Here is a 27824-nt window from a genome sequence, read left to right as displayed (position 1 = left end):
GATTTAAAAAAATTTGAATATCTTAAAATCTTAAAATTTGAAAAACTTAAAGAGAGCAGTGACTTTCAAATGTTTTCTTTAAGCAGCACAACCTTTCTCTTCAAATGAAATCTCCTCCAGACCCTGCCGTATAAAACAGACAAAAGCAGGGCTGCTTGAATTCAAGCAGAAGTAGCAGACCAAGAACACACCCACCTGGCCTCCTCCTTACTCTTCCACCATGGGAGCTCCAGCCCCTCAAAGCCTGGGGCTCTTAAGTAGTTCCTAAATCCCACTGTTTCAGCATCACCTGGTGAATTTTAATGTAATGGATTTCTGGATCCTTGCTAGACTTCTTGAATCAGAATCCCAACGGGTATGTCTGGTAAATCTGTTGTTAATAAAAGCTCCATAGGCGATGCTGATTTTCAGCCAGCATTGGGAACTACTGCTGAAGAATATACTTTGAAAGGCAATGATTAATAGAAGGCTGGAATGCTAGGCCTTCTAATGTAGGAAAATAGAGCTGGGAGCACGAACAGGACTTATGGACAGGACATGAACAGCGTAACAAACAGATAGGAGGGAGTGTGTCTCCTGCCTCAATGGAGGAAGGCCACAAATTAAGAGAAAAGGCACAGCAAAAATGACTGCCAAATAGATCTCAGTAGCAAGCAAGTGACACATGAGAGCTAAAGTCCCCTCCTACTAATTTTATATTTTTATTCTTAGGAACATTGAAAGACTCTTTAATACTCCAAAAACAGGCAACATTGAACATAATTTTTGACTCTTTTTGAAATAGATCCTTATATTTCATTAAACAATACTGCTGAGAAAATTTATTTAAAGACTTTCTTGTAGACATTTGACTAGTGAAGAATTAAAAAAAATTAAACTAACAAGCAATAGAATAGTTCACAGTTTGGTTGGATTTACAAAGCAATCACAAAGGATGAAGACTTACTGATTCATTTCTCTCTCGGCACAGTGAACAGAAACAAAACAAAATGAAACATAGAAGGACAACAGAAGGGTGAAATATGTCCATGAGCATGATTTTAAAATGTTAGTGTTTGTTAAATAGGAAAAAGCTTATCGGACTTTGTTAGGAAATGTTTTATGGAAATGGAAATGATCCAGTAACAGAAAATGTACATTAGAGAAAATGTCAGTAAACAAGCATATTAGAGATGCACTTTCTAACACAAAAATGTTTAAAAATTTTTGCACTTGCAATTTTACATTTATGAAATTTGGGGAAAATGCTGGGAGAGAGAAGAGTAATTGTTACACCCGATATATTATAGATGATATTTTAAATGGTATTATATTTTGGAAAAGAGTATGATAATATAAAATAGATTACTATAAACATACTTTTTTTTAAAAAAAAAAGATTAATTTATTTGAGAGAGAGAGAATGAGCAGGTGTGAGGGGCAGAGGGAGAAGGAGACTCCCCGCTCAGCAGGGAGCCCGATGCGGGACTCGATCCGGGACCCTGGGATCATAACCTGGGCCAAAGGCAGACATTTAACTGACTGAGCCACCCACGCACCCCAGCCATAAACATACTTATTCCATTTATTTCTGTAATTTCCCTTCTCAAGAAGTATCACAAAGAAATGCTGTATTACGCAACTAATGAATCATGGAACTTTACATCAAAAATCAGGGATGTACTGTATGGTGACTAACCTAATATAATAAAAAAATATTATTATTAAAAAAAAAAAGAAATGCTGTATTTGCAAAGATGTTCATTGTAGCATTGGTCACAGTAGCAAAGCAACCTGGACGATAACCTGTATGTTCAGTGGTAGAAGACGAGCTTAGTAAATTACGATACACTGCACGCCGGCGCTTTATCCAGCCATTAAAAATCATAATTACAAAAATAAGGCAGAAACAGAAAAGTGTTTATAATGTTAAGCCAACGAAGCATACTCTTTAGCACATATGTTAAATAGAATTATCACTCTAAAGTTATAACATATACTAGAAGGTATTACCAAAAAATGGAAATAAAAGTATTACAGGGTTGACGTGGTATTGATTCTACAAGTATTTGCTAATGCCTACATAGTGCCAATAGCTGACATTACAACAGTAAATAAAAAAGCTATACCTCGTGGCACTAATGGAAATTATCTAAATTTACCAAAATTTTATCCAGTTTTTTCCAAAATTTTCAATAATGTTATAGCAACTTTTCATTTATAAATTTAGCTACAAATTAGGGGCAGTAATAAATTAGAATGCTTGTAATTGCATGCTGCTTATTATTTTCATCTGCTTACCCTCAATACACATTTTTCATAGAACATGAAATTAAGCAATTTTTGTTCTTATTTAGTGAAAAGCACAAGTTGTTAGTTCCTCTGTTTTCCTTTTATTCATTAATTTATTAATGGCTTATTGCTTGATTGGGTTATTCTTTAAACAAGGAATTACCGAGTGCCTGTGTATTGGTGCTGGGATGGATGTGAGCAGTATCGAGGAGGACAGATGCCCTGTGTGTTTTCTTACTCTGTTAAGGGCTCATCACATCATAGTTCTGTTATGGATCAGTTTGTTCCATTAAGATGTCATTTTAGGGGCGCCTGGGTGGCACAGCGGTTAAGCGTCTGCCTTCGGCTCAGGGCGTGATCCTGGCGTTATGGGATCGAGCCCCACATCAGGCTCTTCCGCTATGAGCCTGCTTCTTCCTCTCCCACTCCCCCTGCTTGTGTTCCCTCTCTCGCTGGCTGTCTCTCTCTCTGTCAAATAAATAAATAAAATCTTAAAAAAAAAAAAAAAAGATGTCATTTTAGATTTTTACCACAAATGTTATTTTCTCAATGGGAGAAGGATTTAGGTAATGAGCAAAAAGCGTGCACTTGTGTATTTTTATACCCTTTTTCCCAATGTTTTACAACTTTAGCTGGAAGAAGAAAAGAGAAATTGTTTTTTTAACACGCTCTGTCCGTTAAGCATCTGCCTTCTGCTCAGGTCATGATCCCAGGATCCTGGGATCGAGCCCTGCATCGGGCTCCCTGCTCGGCGGGAAGCCTGCTTCTCCCTCTCACACTCCCCTTGCTTGTGTTCCCTCTCTCGCTGTCTCTCTCTGTCAAATAAATAAATAAAATCTTTTAAAAAAATGTATATTCTTTTTTACAATTTTTATTCTATATCAACAATTCATGTTAATTTCCTTAATCAGTTCAGCACAAACATCAAGGTCTTACATAGGAAGACTTGTTTTAGGACCATAAGCAAAATCAGCAGTCTGTAATAAGTGCTAAATCTAGCCTTGGGAAATTAGAATATGTGACAAATTTAGAGTGACTATTTTTCTGAAAAACTAGAAGGTTTGTTATATTAAACATGAGAGTGAATATGATCTATCTGCTGGAAGAGTTCTTTATAAAGATTAAGTTAAAATTAATATGTTCAGATATTTACCTTGCAGTCCTGAATTGAGCTGATTGAAAATATGGTTTTCCAGTATTTTCAGAGATAATGCTAATGAAAGTTATACTTTTTCCCTGAATTTTTTTGCTTCCAATTTTATGTCTGGCTTGGGGAAAAAGGAAAATAAGCATATGAAAGTAGTGTGTGGCTTGTTTTTAATTTCCATAGCTTTCAAATAGAAGTGTTGATTTTTTTTAGGTCCATTAGAACCTCAGTGTGGTGACATCATCCTTTTCTAAAGAGTTTGCATATTTAGAAATCTCCCCTGGAGCAAGAAAAGATGAGGAAACACAAGGAAAAGTTATTAATTCTGTGGTAGGAGATTGAAGGAAGTCATCTGGCTTGCGTTTCAGGAAAGAGTTCATATTAAGACACGGACAGTAATATGGGATATACTCTGAGCTAATAGAACTGAAATCTGAGAGTTACTTTAACTGTTGAATATCACAGTTATACTAACACTGGCTAGAGAATAAGAGCTTTCCAACCTTGAGATAAAGAATAATGAATATAATAAAACACGAGAATTCTCTTTTAACGAATAACCCGAGTTTTCATTCACTAGATCTTCACCTGAGCTTCAAATTTGTGTAAAGATCGATTTGCTTTCCTTTTTGTCCAAATGGTTTCCACTTGTTATGTATAAAATCCTAATTCCTAGTCATCTCATGTCTGATCTTGAATAAACACTAGAAGGAACAAACTACAAGGCATTAGAAAGAAAGGGATAAACACATGTAAAATAAGAAAGCAGCTCAGAGGATCTTTCTCAGTCTGCAGCAAAGACAAGTGTGACCGTCAGCATCACGAGATGTGAACTGGGGTCAGAATGATAGGACAGTGGTGATGGAAGACTTCGGATATCCAAGTGCCCTTGCTCATTTGAGGCTTCATACCTCCCCCTCTCTGCTTACTTGCTCTTTCTCTGTTTCTCTACGTCTGTCTTCAAGTGGGGCCTGCAGTTGGACCTGGCTGACACACCAAAGCCTTGGCGGCCACTGAGTTTGGAGGCACTTTGAATCATTGGACGGTAGAGAAAGGGTGGGGAGAGCATACAACTTAGGGGATTTTTTAATATCCATTTTGTGCCTTGTATATCAAAATTGTATTCTAATATATTGTACATCTGCTTTTCTTTGATCAGTTTTTACTATTCATCTGCTGCCAGCCCTCCTGTCTGGAACTGATTATTTAGGGAAAATTGGTGGAGCCATCTGGAAACATGAGCAACTTGAGTTTCTGTCTGATTTCTAATGCATGTTTTGATTGGTGCTAATTATACGGTTTATTTCATTATTTATTGTTTCTGTTCATTGTTCAAAACGAAAATCCTAATCCAAAATGAATTGTTTTCAAAGGCTTTGGACTTGGCTGCCCTTTCCACAGAGTACTCTCAGTACAAGGACTGGTGGTGGAAAGTGCAGATTGGAAAATGTTACTACAGGTAAAAATTTTGATTAGTTGTGAAGGGCTTAGACATGCTGTGGCATATTTTAGTCTCAACTCTGATCATTATTTTTCTGGGTGGGTTTCCTTGGGTAGAAATGAGAAATATGTCTTTGACTTAGGTGAGGAAGCATTTGAACATGGTAGCACTAAGGACTGATAGCTTTGGAATACTAAAATGGTAGTGCTGGGCAGGGGAAACTCTGAGACCATCAGATCCAACACCCTTTTTCAGATGAGGAAGCTGAGGCCAGAGAGAGCCTGTGATTTGTATCAGGAACTACTTAGTAAAAGACCAGTAACGGACCTGTTAGAACTGAGTCTGTTGATTCCCATTCCTCTTCTTTTGCTCTCAAGTCTTTTTATGTCCCCTGATGCCTCGCATGTGTAAAGTGCTTCACAGTTGAGAGCTAGCTTGTCCATATGTTACATTATCTCACTTAAATCTCACAGCACCTGGAGGTAGTTGCTATTACAATTAGCACTTTGTCCAGATGAGAAAAATTGAGCCTCAGAAAGATAAAGTGACTTGTCCAAATTCACACAGCCTGTAAGTGGCGGAACAAGAATTTGAGCTCAGCTTTCTGATGCCAGTTCTCTTACTACTTGCACAATTTCAGTGTTTCTCTAGGATCTGAATATTCTTGCATTAATTCACTTAATGTTTAAACACATTTTGGGGGGGAGGGAGAGTGCACACGTAAGTGGAGGTTGGGCAGAGGGTGAGACTCTTCAAGCAGACTTCCCGCTGAGCATGGAGGCCCACACAGGGCTCGATCCCATGATCCTGAGATCATGACCTGAGCCGAAATCAAGAGTCAGACATCTGACTGAGCCACCCAGACGTCCGTAAACACATTTTTAAGCAAATTGAGAGGTCAGAAAAGTTGTAATTAATTTTATGAATATTATATAGCAGCTGGTAACTGAGATCTAACACTTGTTGCCTGGTATTAAAATGCATTTGGAGCATTTGGAAAATAGAGACAAGCAGGCAGTTTTATTTTATAAATACAAATACATCTTTTAGTATTCAAAACAGGGTAGACCAGCTACTGTAAGCATCCTTTAGTACTTATAAACTTTACTTATCAAACACTGAGGAAAAGGAAATATATAAATGGAATAAAAAGGATGCTTGTTCCCTTTTGGTTGAAATTAAGACTACTTTCCACTTACATATTTTACATAGAACTTAAATGTTTTTTCTGCTATTAGGCTGAGGAAGTATTTTCTAGTAAAAGGTAATCTCATAGCATTATACCATTAAACTTTTATGAATATAATTTCTGAAGGCCAGCTTGAAATCTTGAGCTTCTAAACAAAACCTGAAGAAATCTTTAATAATTAAAGAAAAGCACAGTTTGGATTCCTTCTGCCATCTGTATAAGATGGCATGTAAATGAGTGTACCTTGCCATATTAATCAGTTCTCCTCTGTCCCTTAATAGCTTCTCATCTTTAGTACGTGCCCAGCACTCCTGCATTCACTGACTCGCTAAGATAGTTAATGAGCCAGGTACAAGAGTTACAAGTATTTATTAGATAGTCCTTCCTTCAGATGGTTTACAGTCCACTGGGGGAGGGAGGACAGTAAACAATCCTAAGCATGGCTCCCACTGTGATAGAAGCAAGCATGGAAAGCTCGGAGACGAGCTCCTAAGTTGGACTGGAGAGGTCAAGGATGGATTACCAGCAGATGGAGCTCCAACTGACTTGTGTCTCTTTGCCCCTGACCAGTAAATTCTGCCCGTTCTTTGTCTACAGTAGTTCCCCTACTACCCCACTCCCACTCCAATGCCTGACTTCTGACTTCAGTTTGTTTGAATTGTTCCATTAGCTTCTTACCTGGGTTCTCTGCCCCCCAATCCTTTTTATGTACTGCCGTCAGAATAACTTGGATTCTTTGGTTAATCTCCACTACGTCTAGGAAGAAGTCTGGATCTTAAGTGTGGCATATCTGATCTTGTCCCAGTCCATGCTTGCCCCTCTCACTCCCTTCTCCCATTACTTACTGTCTGCTTCCTTTCAGTTAAACCAAATAGCTTGGCATCCCCTTCCATGCGGTGCACTCTGCTGTGTGCCTGTGCTGATAGTCTGCTTCCATCTGAGATGTTTCCCCACCCCCTCCCCACCCTGTCGCACTCTCAAAGTCTTGCCTGTCACTTCCTCCCTGAAACCATCTTGGTTCACTCCGCCTCTGTGCTCTCAAAGCATGTTTTTTTTTTCTTATTGGCCATAATACGATTCCATTTTTATTTGTGAACATGTTTTGTTCAATTCTTATTGGTGCCTTCAGTTCATGGTTGTGATCTTCATTTTTGTATCACAAAATGTGCATGCAGTTGGTGCTTGACAATATTTATTGAATTAAATTGGAGAGAAGAAGTTGGCGGTTGGTGGGGTTATCTTGGGACTTGGGACTCTCTGATATTGGCCTGTATTCATGAACTTGACTGGTTTTTTCCTTATTCCTAGGCTTGCTTTATATATGGCCCACTTAACTTCCTTTGCAGAAGAACCCATGTGGTTATTCCTTTTTGATAGTACTAGAAGAAGTTATCTCTGGAGGATGTAGTAGTAAAAAAAAAAAAATGTATGACCCATCCTTCCTTTCTTTGGTTTCCAGGGTAGCTAAGTGACTTTGACTCCTCTTTTGTTTTTGTTTTTTTAATTTGTTTATCTTTCCATCACCATTATTTAAAAAAAATCTATTTGTTTTCATACTCTTGTTTTATATGTATCTTATAGGATTATATTGTAATCCCTTTTAAATCATTTTTGGGAAGAGACACATTAGATAAAAATATACAGACTCTCATGGATAATTAAGTGTGGCTGAACTTTAGCCACATGCTTAAGATTTGAATGTTCAGCTGAAGCTCTGTAGAGAACTATGCTGTTTTTCAGAGAACTTGAGAGTTCTCTGGTAACATTTTGTGAACACTCCTGGTAAAAGTTGTGGGAGCTTTGACGTGGGGGGGAGGGGCTTCTGCCATTTCACACATTCCAACTTTAGGGCAGTTTTGGGGGGTCCCTTTTTTTTAATGATTTTTTATTATGTTAGTCACCACACAGTACATCCCCGGTTTCCGATGTAAAGCTTGATGATTCATTAGTTGCGTGTAACACCCAGGGCACCATGCAATACGTGCCCTCCTTACTACCCATCACCGGTCTATCCCATTCCCCCACCCCCCTCCCCTCTGAGGCCCTCAGTTTGTTTCTCATAGTCCATAGTCTCTCATGGTTCATTCTGGGGGGGTCCCTTTTAACCCCATTCATCCACATCTTCCCACAGCTGTTCGTGTGTAGGCACCCAAGTGCTCGAGGCTTAGACAACCCAGGTAGAAGGTCAGAGCTCCGAAGGAAAGCAGCACAGCAGAACATCCTGTGAAATATTCATTTCGCAAAGTGGAAGCATCCTCAAGTGCCTAAGCAGCTCGTAACTGGCTAGGGATGAGTAGTTAGGAGAACGCCCGACAGATCTAGAAGAGGCTGAAGTGTGCCTTAATGACTGATTGAGCTTTAATGCTCTAATGATTGATTCCGTAGGAATAAAATGTTCCCTGGGCAGAAGAAACGGGGCTGATACCAGGACGGTTCTAGTTAGGCAAGGAACAAATCTCAAATTTGTAGACCAGGACAATCTGTATCGGATATGAAGATAAAAAAGGAAAATGTTTTAGAATCACAAAATGGTATAACTATATCACTCAAGTGGCAATTACTACTTACATCAAAACTGTTTAAAAACGGCTTCAAAAATGGGCCTTTGTCTCAGAGTAGACAATGTTTTCAAAGAAATGCCATCCGTAAGTTCTTCCAATAAAATGGAGACCCGAAAGCATTTACCCCGGTCACTGGCCGCACGTCCAGCTGATTCTAAGCTCTTTGGGTGGTAAACTGATGTGCCGTGGCTCGCTGGCAGCTGTCAGTCCTGCTGTGTCTAGGCTTCAGACAGACGTTCGACACACCGCAGGACGGCTGCCTAGACAGTGAATATGGGAAATAGGCAACTTGGTGCTCAACTCTACAAACACAAAGCTGATAATGATTTGTCTGTGTGTATGATATTACCTTCTTTAGTACACGCTCACTCTTACAGATAGAAATGTGATTTGTCTCTATTCATATCCTCAGTGTGTGAATAAATGCCATAGTGTTTATTTTTAAGTTGAACGTCTAATTTTTAAAATGGCTGTTCTTAGGTTAGGAATGTATCGTGAAGCAGAAAAACAGTTTAAATCGGCCCTGAAGCAGCAGGAAATGGTAGATACATTTCTCTACTTGGCAAAAGTGAGTAAGTATTCTTAACTGGAGTGAAATCTGTCTTCTCAAAATAAATGTTCAAATTCTGGCCAATAGATACGGAGAGTTGCCGGTTTCTTCAGGAATAGTTGGCAAGTTAATGTGCTCAGACTTATTTTTCTTTATAGCAAGTGGAAAAGTGAGAACATATGGAGGGTAGCTGTCTCAAGGAAATTATTGCCATGAAAAATAAGAAAACCCCTTTGAAAGATTGCCCATTAGAGCAGAAGAAACTGCCACGGGCTTATTACCACCTCCACGGGTAACGGGCTCCGGAGAGGTCTTCTTATCTACAGCATGCCGGTCTCCCACCTAAGGAGACTGTAGAGAACCAGAATTGTTTTATGTAGATCCTCGGCTTCTTGGCTTTGCCATAATAACAAAGACAACAGTTCTCCTTGATTGAACACTTTTTCAGGAGAAGGTATTATATCTGGTCTGTTCCACCCACAGGTGAATTTAAGCCTCATAGCAACCCCACAAGGTAGGTTTTAACATTTCCTTTGTACTCTTATGCCAGTGGAGACTTGAAGAGGCTAAGTAGGTTTTTCAGGGTCACTTGGCTGTTCAGAGCCAGCATTCCATCGCAGGTCTTCCTCCTCGCTGCCCCATCCTGCTCCCCACAGCCACAGCGGAAGTGAAGGGCCACCAGAATTTTCAGTCTTGGGAAAAGTTACTTCTTGGCCCTCGCCAGGGCTACTTGAAACATTTGGTGAAGTGCTGGTTAGGACATCATCTTGTTGGATCTTGACGAATTTTTTAAAATTGAAAAGTGTGCAAAAGGAGGTTGAAAGAAGAGCTATAAAAGGAAGTGCCACTACTTCCTAAATATGGTTTTAAGAATTTGCACACTAAAAGGAAACAAAATGAAAGTTACACTATATAAACTTACAGTGCTAAATAATCTTGATCTATTTACCGTAATTTTCAGAGAGGTTTGAAATTAGGTCCACCTTCTGTACTTTATATATTAAACCTAGAATTCTTAAGTTTCTAAGCATCACAGCTGACTTTTAAACTTTTCTGATACCTTGAAATTAAAATTCAGGTCACACTATTTGTCATCTTCTTAACTGATAATCACTTGCCAGGTGGTTAAAAAAAAATGTGCTTTTTAACTATTGTTGAATACATGGTTTGACATATTTTTCCATAAATTAATTTGCTTAAGTCTATTATTGCCTACATGACTATATAAAAGTAAAATTTACTTATTTTCTTTAATATATGAAAGAATAATTGCTATGTAATAGAGATCAATCTGATTTAGGAACAATATTACTTTTGAAAATATTAGATTGTTAATTTTTAAAAAATTAAATATTTTATATTCCTTGGTATATTAAATTATTTATTGTATTTTAAAAAGCAGCTCAACAGTGTTTTATAAAGTAAAAGTTGAAGTATTTTCATCCATAGCTCTCCCTTTAATCTCATACTTTAGCATTAAACACTATAAACAGTTTTTCTGTGTATCCATTTGGGCCTTCTTCCAAGCACAGTCTATTTGGAAAGCAACAGAGTGTCCAATATCATGAAGAAAAAATGTCATCATCTTATGTTTCCATGCCTAAAACTGTAATTCCCTATTTTAGAAATTCCTACAAAGGGTATGAGTTATTTATGCTAATGTTCTCATTGCTCATTAGGTGGAAGCCATCAAGTGCTAACTTTCTCAACTCCCTGACCCCATTCCTTACAAACCTGTTCCTCTATTTCTGAGGGCCCTTTCCCAAAACCAGCTTCTCTTCAGGGCTCTCCACTGCTGCTCTTTCTCAGACCTTCTTGTTCCTTGGTCCTCTCCTCCTTCTCCTGCGTCTCCAACCTCCATCTCATAATTGGTTCCTTTGTGCGTGCTTATAGACATAACTCCCGTCTGTTCTATCCTAAAAAGACTTTCCCTCATTCCTTTCTTACTAAGTCACTGCTCAGTCTCTGAGGCAATAGCAAGCCCACAAGGAGGTTTTGTTGAAGGAATAAATGAATGAATGCTTCATATACGACATGTGAAGATAAGACTATAACATCACCATTGAAAATTAATCCATGTTTCTGACAACTTTTTACTTGTAATATCTAGGAGATAATCTGTTACTAAGCTATAGTTATAAACTTGTCATAACAAATACTGTTATTTTAAGAACCAGTACTTTTATTGAAATGTATCTTGGTTTTAGGTTTATATCTCATTGGATCAACCAGTGACAGCTTTAAATCTTTTCAAACAAGGCTTAGATAAGTTTCCAGGAGAAGTAACCCTACTTTGTGGAATTGCCAGGATCTATGAGGTAAGGCTTATATTACTCAAAAAGTTGATGTGAAATTGAGGTTGTGTCACTAAAGTAAGGTCATAGGCCCTTGGGATCCTAGCAAGGAGAACAATTTGTAAAATTATGATTACTGGCCTATGGTTTACTAACAGAGTAAGAGATTTTAGTGTATGCATTTAGTCAAACAAAGTTTTTATTATGATGTATTTCAAACATATAGAAGAGTAAGGAGTGTAGTATGAAATAGGGTTTAAATGAGTTTCCCACTCTAGATAGCTATTTGTCCAGCACGTCGATCGATCCTTCTCCCAAGGTCTGTAGTGTCAAATATCAACTTTTTTTCTATATATGGTAGATGTGTTTTGGGGGCTTTCTGTTCTGTTGGTCTGTTTGTCTATCCTTGTACCAGTATTATACCATCTTAATTATTGCAGCCTCAAATTCTACTTGGTATGGCTCTTTATCTTTATTAGGAAAGTTCTATTTTGGACTTTTACTTATTCTTACAAATTTGAGAATCATGTTGTCAAATTCCATGGAAAGCCCCACTGAGATATCCCCCCGCTGCCTAATTACTATAGCTTTTCAGTAATTCCTTATCTCAAGTTGGACAAATTCTACCACCTACTCTTCTTCACAGCTGGCTATTTTTGGTCCTTTCCTTTTCCATATTGATTTTAGGATTGACTTATCAAGAACCAATAAAAATCAAAACAACTCCTACAGGCATATTGATTGGGATTGCTTTGAATATATGAATGATGGGGGTGGAGGACTGCCTTTCTTCCCACTCTCCATCATGGTAAAATTCTCCATTTATTTAGTTCTTCTTCAATTAATATTTTGTAATTATCTCCATTTTGAAGGTGTTATATTGGGGGTCCCCCAAACCACCCTGAGTTTCAGTGATTTATTAGAAGGACTCAGGACCCGGCATTCAGTGGTACTCAACGGCTAAGATTTATACCCCAAGGCTATAAAGCAAACTCAGTAAAGGGAAAAGGCACATGGGTCAAAGTTCAGAGGAAATCAGACACACAAGCTTCTAGGAGTTGTCCCCTGGTGGAATCACACAGGACACACTTGATTCTTCCAACAAGGTGTGACAACATATGTGAAGCATTGCCTGTCAGGGAAGCTCATGAGAGACTTGGTACTCGAGATGACTACTGGGGGTTGGTCGTATGGGCACCTTCTGCCTTCCGTTTCCCAGCGTTCCAGACTCGAAGCCATGAGGCAGGTATTCACGCACCACATCAGGTCTATGCGCCACACTGGTTGCACAAAAAGTTTAGGTGTGTGAGCCCCTCTTATCCTTTGAGGGAAGTTTTATATCAATATAGAGAACCCACTAAGTTCTCAGATGCCAGTCAGCCAGGGACCAACCTTACAAGCAGGCCTTTCTAGGAATAGCAGTTTCAGGCCTGTTACACTCTTTCCTGCATAGGTCCATCCCTAGGTATAACTGTGGATGGAATCCTTTTTTTCTGTTGTATTTTCTATTTGAGTATTTCTGGTAAGTAGGAATACATTAATTTTTTGAAGTTCATTTGATACTAGAAAACAGGCCTAATACTGGGCCGCCTGGGTGGCTCAGTCAGTTAAGCATCTGCCTTCAGCTCAGGTCATGATGCCGGAGTCCTGGGATTGAGCCCCACGTTGGGCTCCCTGCTCAGCAGAGTCTGCTTCTCCCTCTCCCTTTGCCCCTCTCCCCTGCTCATGCTCTTTCTCTCAAATAAATACATTTTAAAAATCTTTAAAAAGAAAAGAAAAGAAAAAAGAAAAGAAAAGAAAATAGGCCTAATACTTTTTTGAAGTTTTAATACCTATCCGTAAATTCTCTTAGATTTTTCTAAGTAAATAAAATAGTTATCATCTGCAAACATAGTTTCATCTCTTTGTCTCAATTATTTTGCCACTTAATAAAAAAATCTTATTGTTTAGGACTTCCAGTACAATACTGACAAGAAGCATCTCTGTCCTCTCTTAAATTCCTTGAAATTCTAGGTACAATATTTTAAAATTATTTTGTTAGGAAAAGAGTGGAAGATATTAATAGTTGCTATATCTGGGTAATAGTATATGAATGACTTTTATTTTCTTTTTCATACTTTCTGTATTTTCCAGATTTTCTGTCATGAACATGCATTACTTTTAAAATGAAAAACAAATTTTATTTTTAAATTGTCTAGAAATAGTTTCCCCTTTTGAAATATAATTCTGATAAACACATAAGTAGAAGGCTTTGATTATTCAATAAAAATAAAATACTGTATTCTTATCTCTATATCTGTCCTTGTGTGACCTTAAATTGAACATGAACAAAATTTTGACCAAGAAGTTTAAGAAATAGAATTGATTTTTGAGAGCAGTGGTATTCATGCAGACCAGTGACTACCTCAATACAATCAGAGCTCTCTGACCTTTAAGCTCCACCTTCTGCCCATTTCAGTCCTTCTACCCTTCTTCTCAGGCAGGAAGTACTGGCAGAAAGAGCTAGACATCTATGGAATCTTTGATGGTTGCTGGTTGGAAGAATTCCTGCCAAGCCTCTGTTATAGTCACTGTTGCTCTGGCTGGGACAGGGAGTAGACCCTTAACCAGCTCCCTTCATCCTTCCATGCTCAGGGTCTGACCATATCCTTTTTTTTTTTTAAACAATTTTAACATTTATTAACCTTAAAATGCCATCTTTAAGATGACTGTCAGTAGTTATATGAAAAAATTTTACTTGTAAGACCCTATTGAACAAAATATATTCATCAGAAAAATACCAATGGCATAATATAAGAATATTATGAAACTGATTAAAGTACATTAATATTTACCAAGAATAATTATTCTGATGATGCCATTTTTGAAGTTCAGATAATAGATATAAATAATTAAATTTTTTCTTTCTGTACACTGATATTCTTATTTGGTTAGAAATAATTTCATTTTTTTATTTATTATGAACATATAATGTATTATTTGTTTCGGGGTACAGGTCTGTGATTCATCAGTCTTACACAATACACAGCGCTCACCACAACACATACCCTCCCCAGTAGGACCATACCCTTTTATAAGTCTTCAGGGGAAGGTTTGGGGAGAAAAGTAGAATAGGAGTTGGCTCTCAAAGTGGAGAAGAAAGCATCCAAGTTGTGGGGACAATTTATCATGCACAGAAAGCATGACCCAGGACTAAGCGCAAATTTAAAATAGTGAGATGCAGTATTTCCCCTTGAACCTAACAGTTAATTTCCCTTGTGCCAAAGTTTACCATACGAAGACAGATTTCCAGTGTATTCTTTTTTCTCGTTATGTGACAGTGCGTTTGGAGTTAATTAGTAAAGCTTGTCCCTTAGCATTGCAGCCTACACTACATATGCCTTAGGGATTTTTGTGTGTACATCAGACTTTTCCCTGGAGGGGTCCTCTTCCTTTATGTTCTTTTTTATTTATCACTTTCATTTTGATCTTGTATCTTTCCAGTGTTTTCCTATTTTAACACGAACATGTTGTGCTGCCTGTTGTTCATTGCTTCTTGTTTAAAATGATTTGTTCTTGCTAAATTTGTTTGGTTGTGGTTTTAATTGTTCTTGAGGAATTCTGTTTTTCCATTCAAAAGGCAGGTCTCTGTTTGAACTCTTTGTTGAAGATATTTGAAATTAGAAATGTTATGCTAGGAAATATCATTCTGGTGTTCTTTGAGGTTTACGGTGTGTAAAAATGACTTCGGGAGTGGTTGAGAAGGGCGGCCTGTCCTCTGCCTACTGAATCAGATGTGCTGGAGGCAGGATTTAGGCAATTGTTTGTATGTTTGAGCTCACTAGGTGTTTCCGGTGTATACCAGAGTTTGAGAACCACTGCAACATTCACCTCAAGTTATTTGCAATTTTATTTTAAATAACTTAAATCAAATTATAGTTAGTATTTTGTGAATTCGTTCCAAAATAACCACTATCAACATCACTTAAATCGAATTATACTTAGTATTTTGTGAATTCGTTCCAAAATAACCACTATCAACATCACTGGTTATTTATATACTTGAGATGACATTTATATATTTGAAAATACTTTTTAAATCTACATTAACAAAATTCATGCTAGAGTTACTATAAAGAATTCTGATGCAGGAATAGATTAAAGGAGCAAAATAGAGTATGTATGTTCATACATATGACAGTTTACAACGTTATAAAGACTGCCTATTAAACCAATTGGATTATTGAATTATTTAAAAAATAGAGCTGGAGGAATAATGATTTCTTATACTAAAAGAATCTATTACTGCCAGATGACTCAAAGATTTAAAACCATGAAAGTTCCAGGAAAAAAGACACAGATGAATTATTTGTATAAACTTGGAATGGGAATACCTAAGTGTGATAGAAAGCTGAAAGCCATAATAGAAAAGATTGAATTTGAGAAGATAAAAGTTAAATTTTCTATAGTTAAATAAGTTTTCTATATAGTTAAATTTTCTGTAAAAGAAAATAGAAATAAAACCAAAACAGTGTAAAATATCCAACAGGGAAAATATTTGCCATACCTGAAACAGACAAAAGACTACTTTTAATTTCCTCAGTCTATACATTGCTTAAAAGTTGCTGAATTTCAGGTGGTTTCCCAATTGGTGGGAGAATTACACACACACACACACACACACACACACACACACACAAACTTACAGGTTCTCATTTAGTCAAGATTGTAAACCCATATGGAAACAAGGTGTTTCCTTAGAGCAGTTGTGGGTCAAAATCATGGTGTGGCTTTTGCCTAGGCCCTTGTTTTCCTACTGGCCTGCCTCGTGGCTGCTGAGCCTCTTCATGAAAGTAAAATCACCCCAGAGGTGAGACAATAGCCAGTTCCAGCTACAGTGTGTCTACACCACTGACCCATCTGGAAGAACTTAAACCATCTATACTTCTTCTCTGAAGGAAATGTTTATAAACACCAGGACTTCCTGGATTTTGAACTTAAGTCTCATCGGCAGACTCGTTTAATCTGGAAGGAGAAACAGAGTCAGTGCCCAGGGATCTCTGAGCCACATGTCTGCCTCCAGCTTTCCTGTATCCAGGAGGCCAGTTTCCCACCCAAACCCCCATAACACAAGCCACAAGTAAAAGGACAAAAGGTAGAATAGGAAAATGGGCAAAGGACATGAATCGGCAGTTCACAGGAAATATAAATATGTGGTGTATGAAATGCCTAACCTCAGTCATAATTAAAGAAATAAAAACTAAAATGAGATGCCTTTTTCGACTTAATCGGGTTGACAGAGATGGAGAAGTTCCATGACATGGAGGGTTGTCAAGGTTGTGGAGGAACATACCCCACATATGAACACTGGTGCTGCGAGTATATGTTGGCACAACCCATCTGGAGGCTGTTTGCGATTACTGATGAGATTTCCAAGCCTGCATACTCTTTGGCCCAGCAATTTCACTTGTAGGAATTTTCCTTAAGGATGTTTTCATACAAGTTCAGAAAGATCTGTGCAAGGATGATTTTATAGTATTTTTTTTATAACAACAACAACAACTAAAAAAACGGAAACGAACACTTCATCAAAAAGGGACTGGTTAAATAAACTGGGGTCTATGTATTGAAGGAAAACTATGCAGCAATAAAAAAGTAACGGGGTAGGACCCTTTGTACTGATATGGAAAGAGTCAAGATACTGAGAGTAAAAAACAATGAACCGTGAATCAGAATGTATACACATGTATGTGTACATATATGCACAAAATTTCTTGAAAAATACTCAAACTATTCACAGTACCTCTGGCTGGATTTGGGGAGGGAACTTTTACTTTTCATTTTATAACCTTTTGCGGTGTTTAAATTTATTTAACATAAGCACATATTTTACAATAACACGTTTAAAAAAACTACATGTGAGGTTGCCAAAAACATAAATTAGTTTCAGTCTAAAATTCCTCAAGATTACATAAATTAATTATGTGCCCATCAATCAAGTGTACAGACATTCCAAGGTAATTTTATAGAACTGAAAGCCTTGAAACAATTACCCATTCAGGCTGGAGTCTTTTTGCAATCGTGTCCCTCCCAAATTAGTATGTTGAAACCCTAACCCCCAGTGTGATGGTATTTAGAGATGAGGCCTTTCGAGATAATTAGGTTGAGATGTGGTCATGGGGCCCTCATGGTGGGATTAATGCCCTTAATAGAAGAGACACCAGAGTGTGCTGGTGCTCGCTCTGCCATATGAGGATGCAGTGAGAAGGTGGCCTTTTGTAAGCCAGTGAGAGTCCTCACTAGATCCCAACCATGCTGGCACCTTGAACTTGGACTTACAGCCTCCAGAACTGTGGACAATGAAGTTCTGTTGTTTAAGCCCCTAGTTTATGGCATTTTGGTACAGCAGCCCGAGCAGACTCATACACCAAGTTTGGCAACGGTGACATGAAGCCTTGCACTGTGGGGTGTTGTTGCCCTGGAAACCAGAAAAGTCATATTCACGGGGACCCAGCTGCCCAGGGCCATTAGGTTCAGAGGTCAGGTTGCTGCATCGGTGTGGAGATTATTCTTTGGAAGGACAACATCTTAGTCTGCTCAGGCTGCTGTAACAAAATACTGTAAATTGGGAGGCTTAAAGGACATAAATTTATTTCTCATAATTCTGGAGGCTGGGAAGTCTCAGATCAAGGTGCTTTCCAACTCATTTCCTAGTGAGGGCCCTTGTCCTGGTCTGCAGATAGACACCTATCTATACCCTCACATGGTAGCGAGAGAGATCATCTCTCTGGTGTGTTTTTTTTTTTTTTAAGATTTTATTTATTTGAGAGAGAGAGCAAGAGAGCCAGCCCAAGTGGGGGGGGGGGCAGAGGAGGAGGGAGAAGCAGGCTCCCCACTGAGCAGGGAGCCAGACGCAGGCTCAATCCCAGGACCCTGAGATCTGACCTGAGCTAAAGGCAGGTGCTTAACTGACTGAGCCACCCCAGGCGCCCCTCTCCTTGCCTTTCTTCACATCAGTTATACATGCCTGACATAATATTACCTATTTGTTCATTTGCTTGTCTTCCTTACCAGTGTACCCTCCTTCAGGACAGCAGTTTTGTCTTTTTGTTCATATTGTGTCCTCAGGGCCTAGAACACGGTCTGGCACATGGTAGGCTCTCAATATTTGTTGAGTGAATTAACATAAATCAGCCAGAAGAAAAATAATTTCTTGGCACTGAAGTATTGCTCTTCTGTCTTGATGGAGAATAGGAAATGAACAATATTTCATCAGCAGCAGAATACTACAAAGAAGTTTTGAAACAGGACAATACTCATGTGGAAGCCATTGCGTGCATTGGCAGCAACCACTTTTACTCTGATCAACCAGAAATAGCGCTCCGGTTTTACAGGTGGGCTTTACACTCTCTTCATAGAACTTTCCTGTGAAATATCGGTGCAACAGCAGTAAAGATGGCGTGAAAATGTAGACAGACAGTATATGGGCCATGTGTGTAGGAGACTAAACATTCAAGCACCCAGAGGTTTTATGAGCAAGTGACATCTGATCATTTGAAAATGTGCAGATATTTGGCATCTTGCAGAAACATACCTGGATGATTGAGTTTTTAACGCCACGCCATTGTATGAGTTAGCCATTTTGTTGCCAACGAGTAACTGTTGAATAGTTCCTGGAAACACTTCTCCCCATCACTGCTTCCCTTAATACCACCACGTAGCACATAAAGACCCTGAAGCTGAAATACTGACGAGATTTGCAAAGAGCAGTGGGTACCACGTTCCCGAGCCCTGACGAGGACCTGAAACAGGTTCCCCTGTTCTGTGAAGTATTGTCAACTCTTGTCCAAATAATTTGTCAAAGCCTAAATAAGTTCTGGTCTCTGGTTCTCTTTCGAACACAATCTTATTTTATCCTACAGATGGCTTCTGAGATTAATTTTTAAATTTTGATTCTTCTTCTGCCCTTAGATAATTTACAAGGAGGTAACTGGCCACTGACAAGAGTTCTTTCCAAATAGACGTCAGCCACATAAAATATGATAAAATCAATGCTGTTTTAGGCACAGGCAGCAGCCTCTACTCTCCCACCCCCAAAATGGGTCATGGGTTCCTCAGGGTTGCCGAGGTGGATTTTCATTTGCTTATTTGAACTGTCTTGTCCTTTGGGGTTAGTGATGCCTGGAAACAAATGGATTTTTGAGCTCTAGCATGAGAGCTAAGTAGATAAAGTCGGGATTGCACTGATGGCCTTGCCTTACTTCATAGAAACTCACCGGAAGGTCAGTAGACACAGCTAAACCACAAAATACTACAGATAACCAAAACCAAGAGTCAGTTTAGCTGAAAACTTGAGGGTAAATCCTACAGGCAGCCCTCAAATGAGAAGATCTCAGGGGTTTACGGACTGGCACCAAACCTTTATGAAGCAAAATGTTGTGGGTTTTACCTAAGTGCCTCTCTTGTATCTTGGTTCTCTAACAGAGTTTTTTGGGGGAAAAGAAATTATGTAAGTTGATTCTGACCTTGCCTCTGGACACATTGCCCATGACTAGTACACTTAAAAAAGACATGCTTTTGTATTTGCTTGGACATTTTTTTTTATTTCCTATAATACTATCTATTTTTTGGGGATGTTAAAAATTACAAAACATTCATTTCTAACTTTGTAAAAAAAAAAAATAGGTCTTACTATTTATCAGGTTGGCCTAACACCAAAATGTGTGTGCTCTTTTTCAAAAAGGCGACTCCTGCAGATGGGTGTTTATAACTGCCAGCTGTTTAACAATCTGGGGCTCTGCTGCTTCTATGCCCAGCAGTATGATATGACTCTGACCTCGTTTGAACGTGCCCTCGCTCTGGCTGAAAACGAAGAAGAGGCAGCTGATGTCTGGTACAACCTGGGCCACGTAGCTGTGGTAGGTTGTTTCTCTGATGTGATTTCTGGTGTAGAAAAGGTAGCCACCGTTGGAAGAAGTGTTCGGGGATCCAGGTTTGGTCACGGTCTTCCCTAGCAATGTAGCAATTTCCGAGAGTCACCCTAGAACTCATTTTCTCAGGTTAACTCCTCGTACACACAATTCACACTTGATTGTGATCGGTACTTGTTGCTTGGTAGCAGAAGAGACTTACACGAGGAAAGAAGGGAGGAGATGGGGGGCGGAAGCAAATGGATCTGTGTGCGAATACACTGTTTTCTTTTCAAGGGTATAGGAGATATGAACTTGGCCCATCAGTGCTTCAGGCTCGCTCTGGTCAACAACAACCACCACGCCGAGGCCTACAACAACCTGGCCGTGCTGGAGATGCGGAAGGGCCACGTCGAGCAGGTCAGTGAACTACTGTGGCACAGTGCACAGTCTGCTTTCCTCAAAGAAGAGCTGTCAGGCGTAGCTATCTTTACATGCTGCAGTTTATTTGTTTTTTAAAAATTTATTTATTTGAGAGAGAGAGAGCAGGTGTGGGAAGGGACGGAGGGAGAGAGACTCCCAAGCAGACTCCCCGCTGAGCACGGAGCCTAGGCTCTATCCCAGGACCCTGAGATCGCGACCTGAGCCAAAATCAAGAATTGGATGCTTAACCCCCTGTGCCACCCAGGCACTCCTACATGCTGCAGTTGAAAAATGAGCTTGAGAGTCTCACTGGCCTGGATTTGAATCCCAGCTCTGTCACATATTAGTGATGTGACCTTGGACAAGTTACTTAACCTTTCTGTTTTCTCTTACCCTTGGTTTTATCAGGACAAATCTATACCTCCCTAGTCTTCCCTGCCTTAGTGAACTGTTGCACCGTTCCCAGTCCCCCACCCACCAGCTAGGTGCTCCAGCCAAAATCCTAGGAGCCACCCTTGAAACCTCTCTGTCCCGGCTGCCTCGCGCTGCCACCCCATGCCCCATCGCGTTTGGCAGGCCCTGCCAGTTTTATCTCCAAGCCCCATTCTGGACCTGACCACTCTTGCCCCTCTATGCCACCCTTCTCTGGACTGCCCTCCTCGCTTTCCTGGACTCTGCGACAACAGTCTTCTCACTGGTCTTTTTGTCTCCACTTACGTCAGCAAGTAATTGTATCCTATAACACGTCATCCTCACAACAGCGGAAGGATTTTTTTTAAAAACAAGAATGATTTCATCACTGCTTCATTCAGCATCCTCCAAAGTCTTGCTTGGAATGAAGTGTGGATTCAGGTCTTGACCTACAGGGTCCCACGTAACCCGGCCTCTGGCTCCCCCTCAGACCACATCTTTCCCCATCTCTCCCTCCACACCGACTTCGGGCTTCCGGACACACCAGCCGCCTCGCTGCTCTGCACATACTCTGTGCCTGTGTCTACTAACAGCCTTTGGAATGTTCGTTCAGATCCTGCACTGACTCTTCTTTTCGTCAGTCGGGTCTTAGCTTAATCACACCTCCTAAGAAAGGTCAGCTCAGACATCAGTCTACAGGAGCCCTCAGGCACTGTCACATCGCCTACTATTTTTTTCTTCACAATACTTATGTTATCAGATACGTTCATATTTATATGTAGAATGTAGCACGGCAGCCACATGAAAATAGGGACCTTCTTTGTCTTCTAACTGCTATATTTTCAGCTCAGAAACGGTGGCTGGCATGTGGTAGGTACTGGGTATTTGTGAAGTGAACGGACAGCATATAAAGTGGGGTAAGAGCAGTACCGGAAGGTGTTCTGTGAGGATGAGCGGATTATGCGTGGAGAGCACTGGGCGTGGCGGCCTCGTACTGAGCACACGGGAGATGCTTAGTAAATTATATTTAAAAAGTTTAAAGTGCTAAACACACTCATACAATACTAGTGACACTCAAGGCTAGATATGTACTACATTCCAGACTTGAAGGTGAAGAAACAGGGACTCGAAGGTAAGTAACTTTACCTGCCGATACAGTGTTCACCTCCCACCTGGTCTGCTAAGCACCGTGATGAACTTGTAACACAAGAGAAGAGACGTCCTTGGCTGTTGCCTTTATTTCATAAATTCCCCCAAATAAGATGGGTTTGTATTTTGTAAACAATAACTACAGAGGACTCTTGAGCAGCACAGAATTGGGGCGCTGACCCCCCATGTAGTTGAAAATTCAAGTATTACTTTTGAACCCCCCAAAACTACTAAGAACCCACTGTTGACCAGAAGCCTTAGCAAGAATGTGCACAATTAACACATATTTTATGTCATATGTACTATATACTGTATTCTACAATAAAGTAAGCTCGAGAAAATAAGATGTGATTAAGAAAATCATAAGGAAGAGAAAATACATTAGTAGTACTGTATTTATTGAAAAAAACCCCACGCCTAAGTGGACCCGTGCAGTTCAAACCTCTGTTGTTCAAGGGTCAGCCGTACTCTAAAATGGGAACCTTACCTATGTCCGTATGCAACAAGTGCTTTTGTGATTTTCTCTGTTCCCATGTTGGTGATTTTGTTTCCGACTTACTACAGTTTCTCTACTATACAACTGATTTGAAAGGTTTTGGTGAAAGTTTTCATACTAACCTCTATTTTATTATTAAAAATTATACCTCTTTTAAAAGAAAAATAGCTAATTGTAAAACAAAACAAAACAAAAAATATCTATCAAACTGCTATTTTCCATTAAAAAAAAAAAAAAGATACACAGATTTGTCCACAGGTCATGGATGGAGGTTTTGGGTTTAGTTACAAATTGGAGGGATGGTCAGCAGTTTGGAATGGTGAGTTTGTGGTCCTAACAATCCTTTGAGCCTATAGGGGATGCAAATTTTGGTTTTTGAGAGAACAGAAAGCTCGTCATTTTCAGTCGCATTCATTTCGAGGTCAGCAGTGTAGTAAGTACTCCTCACTGTCTTCCAGAACCTGGGGCTTGGAAATTTACTGCGGGTTTATTTTTTATTTTTTTTGTTGTAGCGTTAGAGAGCAGGTAATTAGAAGCTTAAGAAATCAATCAACAGCAATAAAAACTAGGTTAATAAGACTTTTTTTTAGCATCATATTGAAATATAAACTTTACAAGAGCTGTGGTTCTTGACTTTAAATCTACTCTTTTCATATTTTCAGTTTTATCATTAATTTGGCAAAATGTAAATATTAACTGTATTTCAGTAAGTCATATTTCACAAGGAATGTCATCTGTATTTATCACAGGATCACATTTATGAAGTTCCTATCTTGGGTAAAGGATTCTTTTACTAACAAAACAAAACACATCACAAATATAGTACTGACAGATGCTCATATACCTTTGGTTTTCTTCCCCCTCCCCCCTTTTTTTTAAATACAGGCAAGAGCACTGTTACAAACTGCATCATCTTTAGCACCCCATATGTACGAGCCACATTTTAACTTTGCAACGGTCTCTGATAAGGTATTCTCTTTATCAATTCATCATTCGATCTGTTTCTTTTTCTTTCCTGGTTTTAAAAAAAGTACAGATAAATAAGGAAATTCTAATAATGTTTTGAAAGAAATGATTTTTTAAGTATTGTATACATCTGTCTTTCCCAAGGGACAGTTTTAAAGAAATTTATCACTGACTATGGACTAAACTTAATATTACAGATTGCATTATAGATTGTTATCAATTACAGAATTCTTTTATTTTTAAAATATGACATTTAGTCATGAAAAAATACTCATTACGTAACTCCTGGTTGAGGAAGGATTTGGTAATTGGCTTTTATAGCAAAGAAATCTTGTATTTTGTTATAGACCTTGTTGCCATCAAAGCTCTGGCATACTTACATCGAAAACCGGGGATGTACTGTATGGTGACTAACATAATAAAAAATCATTATTAAAAAAAAAAAAAAAAGCTCTGGCATAATTGTTACAAGATTAGGGATAGGAGTGAAAGCTATCTTAGCCGTGAACAATGTGGGAAAAATACAACTGTTAATACTGTGTTACAAGTCAGTAAATATTCGAGAACTAAAAGGAATCATGCCATTTTCAATAATATGAACAACAAATAAAAGTATCTAATAATAACTAACTTCTACTGAGAAATCTTCCTTTAACATAGAAAGTGAGTTTGAAGGGTAAGGAAATGGCTAAAAGTGTTTGCTGATGTAAAGACTCTATAGACCAGAAGACATTACGAAAATGTCATTTTTCAAAGCACAAACATGAAGCTATCCTCACTTTCATTTCTGCTTTGGAACTAAGCTGTCATTCCTACATTGTCATTTTTGAGGGCTTGTCAAGTGCCAGCCACTGTTCCAGGGGCTCTGCACACCCTCTCTGATTCTCCCAACACCTGTCATGTTGGTGTCCCTCACCTTCCTGACTCATTTTTTCATACAACTGATGTTTCATTATTAAGCCCCTGCTATTACCTGGCACTGTAGTAGGCACAGAGGGTGTTAGCAGGGAATAAAACAAAACCTCTGCCTCGTGCAGCTTACATTCTAATGGAACCCAAGGCTGGTCGAGCCTGAAAGACTCCCCTAGAGTCCCATGGCCATGGCAGGGTCAGAATTTATACCCAGCACCCAATGATGCCCATGTGTTTTCCACTGCCCGCTGCTGCCATCTACTTAAACCACAGGCTTGATAACTTTCTTTCACTTTATCACATTTTAATAATATGTAACTCAAATGAGATATTTCTCTAAGCAAAAGGCTCTATTTTCCATAAAAGAAAATGGTATGTTAAAAAGAAATGCTGTGAGTTTTAAAAAAGGAAATTTATGTTTTTAACATGTATTACATGTTTCAAAAAAAATCCTGCCGGAATTGAATTACCTAGGTTTTTTGTATGTGCACACACTAAAAGGCTCTTGCTTTTTATAAATGGATGCATGAATCCAGATCTATTCAGAAGGATCCAGATACTGTGGGCTTTTCTTTGGGACTGGACTTTGACATCAGCCTTATTGAAAATCAGAGATACCCTTAATAAACTTCCAAAGCCAGATATCTTCCCCCACATTACTCTGCTAGCTCCGTTTAAAACCTCCCTGAGCATGTTATTGTATCTTATATAAAATCGTTTTTGCTTGAATTTTCTGTCTGAAAGATAATGCCCTAGCCAAAATAGGTCTTTATGGTACATTACAAATAGTTGTCCTAAGGGTAAACAGAGCTGGCTGTTGTAGTATGCAAATGTTATTTTATTTTCATAATACTACCTATGACAGGAAAAGAAGACAAGGTTTATGAATTCATAACTAGACAGCTGTAATGGAGCAGAAATTATTTGTATAATTGGTTATTTTATTTTTCTCATATTTTTCAAGATTGAATTGTAATCTAGGTGAAAGATTTCTAAAATCAAAGTGGCATAATCAAGCAATTTACCCTTAAAAACCCTTTGATTTTCTACAGTGTACAGATAGTACATCTTTTTTTTTTTTTTTTTTTTACTTTCTTACTCATTTTTCCTGGTCTCATTCTGTGGTCTTACTCTGGCATTTCTTACAGATTGGGGATCTACAGAGAAGCTATATTGCTGCTCAGAAGTCGGAAGCAGCATTTCCAGACCATGTGGACACCCAGCATTTAATTAAACAGCTAAAGCAGCATTTTGCGATGCTCTGATGTCCCACAGACCAAGTATATTCTCACGAGGGGGCATTACACAAGGGAAAAAGCAGTGTGCTTGTATATTTGGATATACAAACCTGTGCTTGATATTAGTGAAGAGGATGTAAGGGAGTTTACACAAGAATTTATAATGCAAACTTTATAATAATAACTTGTATAATATTAAAACATTTTCATGAATTTCCTCAAATTTTTATAAATGCATATTTTTAATGTTGTTAAGCTGGCCATTAGCTAACGTAACTTCAGAGGTCTGAAATCTGCCATTAAAACTGCACTTTTAGGGCTAAAATTGTGTGTATTCATCCCAATTAGAGATTTTAGAGCTTAAAATCTGTATTTAAAACTATTTATCAAATGCTTTGTAAGAGACTATACATTTTCTTACATATTATGCTTTAAAACAAATCAGTGTGTAATGCACCATCATTCTGTCATTTTTCATGAGTTTTTATTTTAGGCATCTCGGGTAAAACAAGTTTTTTTAGAAGTCCAGTAACCTTAGAAATGAAGTCATCAGGGGCGCCTGGGTGGCACAGCGGTTAAGCCTCTGCCTTCGGCTCAGGGCGTGATCCCAGCATTCTGGGATCGAGCCCCACATCAGGCTCCTCCGCTATGAGCCTGCTTCTTCCTCTCCCACTCCCTCTGCTTGTGTTCCCTCTCTCGCTGGCTGTCTCTATCTCTGTCAAATAAATAAATAAAATCTTTAAAAAAAAAAAAAAAAAAAAAAGAAATGAAGTCATCGTTTTCATTTTACTTGATGTACCACCAAATTTATATTTTCCTGAGAAGCTGTTTATGAAATATCACGTTGTCGGCACAAGAATATCAGGATTAGAAATGGAGCCACAGGCCCAGAGCCCCACCTGCAGTCAGCCCCAAGAAGGTTAGGCCAGATCCCAGGACCATGCACTGCAAAATCCCGGAAAGGCTCTTGAACTCGTCTCTCCCAGATTTAGTGGAATTCTCATCAATGTGTTCATACAAGGAAATGTGTCACAGGGACAAAGCCACTTAAAGTCAGATTTTGGACTCTGGGACCCCTCTGTGTTATTTTTCAGTTTCTAATGTCATGAAAACTATTTTACGGATACTTGTTCCTGGTCAGATTTGTATCAGTAGTATTCCTCAGCTGACAGAGCAAAACGATGGGAATTCGAGGAATTATGACCCATCAGAGGCCGGCAGGGGCTTCAGAGGGTGCGTAGATGAAGGTCTTTGCGGCACAGAAGAACAGAGCAAGCCAGCGTCACACTGCTGGGTGGTGGGGACAGTCACGACTGGAACCCAAGACCCTGTTCTTGTGCTTTGCCTTTTCCCGCTTCTCTAAGACATGCTAGTGCTAGCTTTTTAGCTCAGGAGAATTTCCTCAAGCGCGATCAAATGTCCTCATAACTGTACTGAGTATTTAGGTTGAAATTTTGTAATGTGAATCATTTTCTTAGTTGATCTAAAATAAGAGCTAACAACAGCTTACATTTCTGGCCATGTTGCATGTGCCCAGCACTGTTCTGAGCGCTTGATGTGGATTCATCCTTTCATTCCCGCTGCAGTCCCATGAGGTGCTGTTATTCCCATCTTACTTATGAGAAAAATGAGGCACAGGGAAGTCAAGTAACTTGCTCGGGGTTATCAAGCTAGTCAGTGGCAGAGCTGGGATTCAAATGCAGGCAGCATGGGTCCCCCGGGACGTGCTCTTACCCCTCATGGGAAATCATCTCAGTGTTTCTCCTGTAAATAAAGCTACTACCATTTAAAATGAATGTTCTACGCATTAGTAAAATGGGATAATAAGGGAATATTAACACAGCAAAAAAAATGAGTCAGTGTTCCTAAGGTAATACGGAGATATTTT

General features: G+C 39.0%; 1 protein-coding gene across 2 annotated transcripts in view; it reads left to right on the top strand.

The window, feature by feature from the left end:
• TTC8 (tetratricopeptide repeat domain 8) overlaps positions 1 to 26558 on the top strand; it is a 50252-nt gene extending 23694 nt beyond the window's left edge. Inside the window, exons 8-16 of one of the 2 annotated variants that reach the window (XM_008698922.1) lie at positions 1189 to 1194; positions 4792 to 4877; positions 9090 to 9177; positions 11367 to 11477; positions 18687 to 18826; positions 20176 to 20350; positions 20639 to 20761; positions 23706 to 23789; positions 25847 to 26558. In XM_008698922.1, the coding sequence (XP_008697144.1) occupies positions 1189 to 1194; positions 4792 to 4877; positions 9090 to 9177; positions 11367 to 11477; positions 18687 to 18826; positions 20176 to 20350; positions 20639 to 20761; positions 23706 to 23789; positions 25847 to 25963 (930 nt within the window). In that variant the 3' untranslated portion in view covers positions 25964 to 26558. The remainder of the gene's footprint in view (positions 1 to 1188; positions 1195 to 4791; positions 4878 to 9089; positions 9178 to 11366; positions 11478 to 18686; positions 18827 to 20175; positions 20351 to 20638; positions 20762 to 23705; positions 23790 to 25846) is intronic. The other variant, XM_008698914.1, reaches the window with a different exon arrangement.
• The last annotated feature ends 1266 nt before the right edge of the window (positions 26559 to 27824 follow it).

Source organism: Ursus maritimus, unplaced genomic scaffold, assembly GCF_017311325.1.
Source record: "Ursus maritimus isolate PB19 unplaced genomic scaffold, ASM1731132v1 scaffold_25, whole genome shotgun sequence".
NCBI lineage: Eukaryota > Metazoa > Chordata > Mammalia > Carnivora > Ursidae > Ursus > Ursus maritimus.
This window is presented reverse-complemented; position numbering and strand designations above follow the sequence as displayed.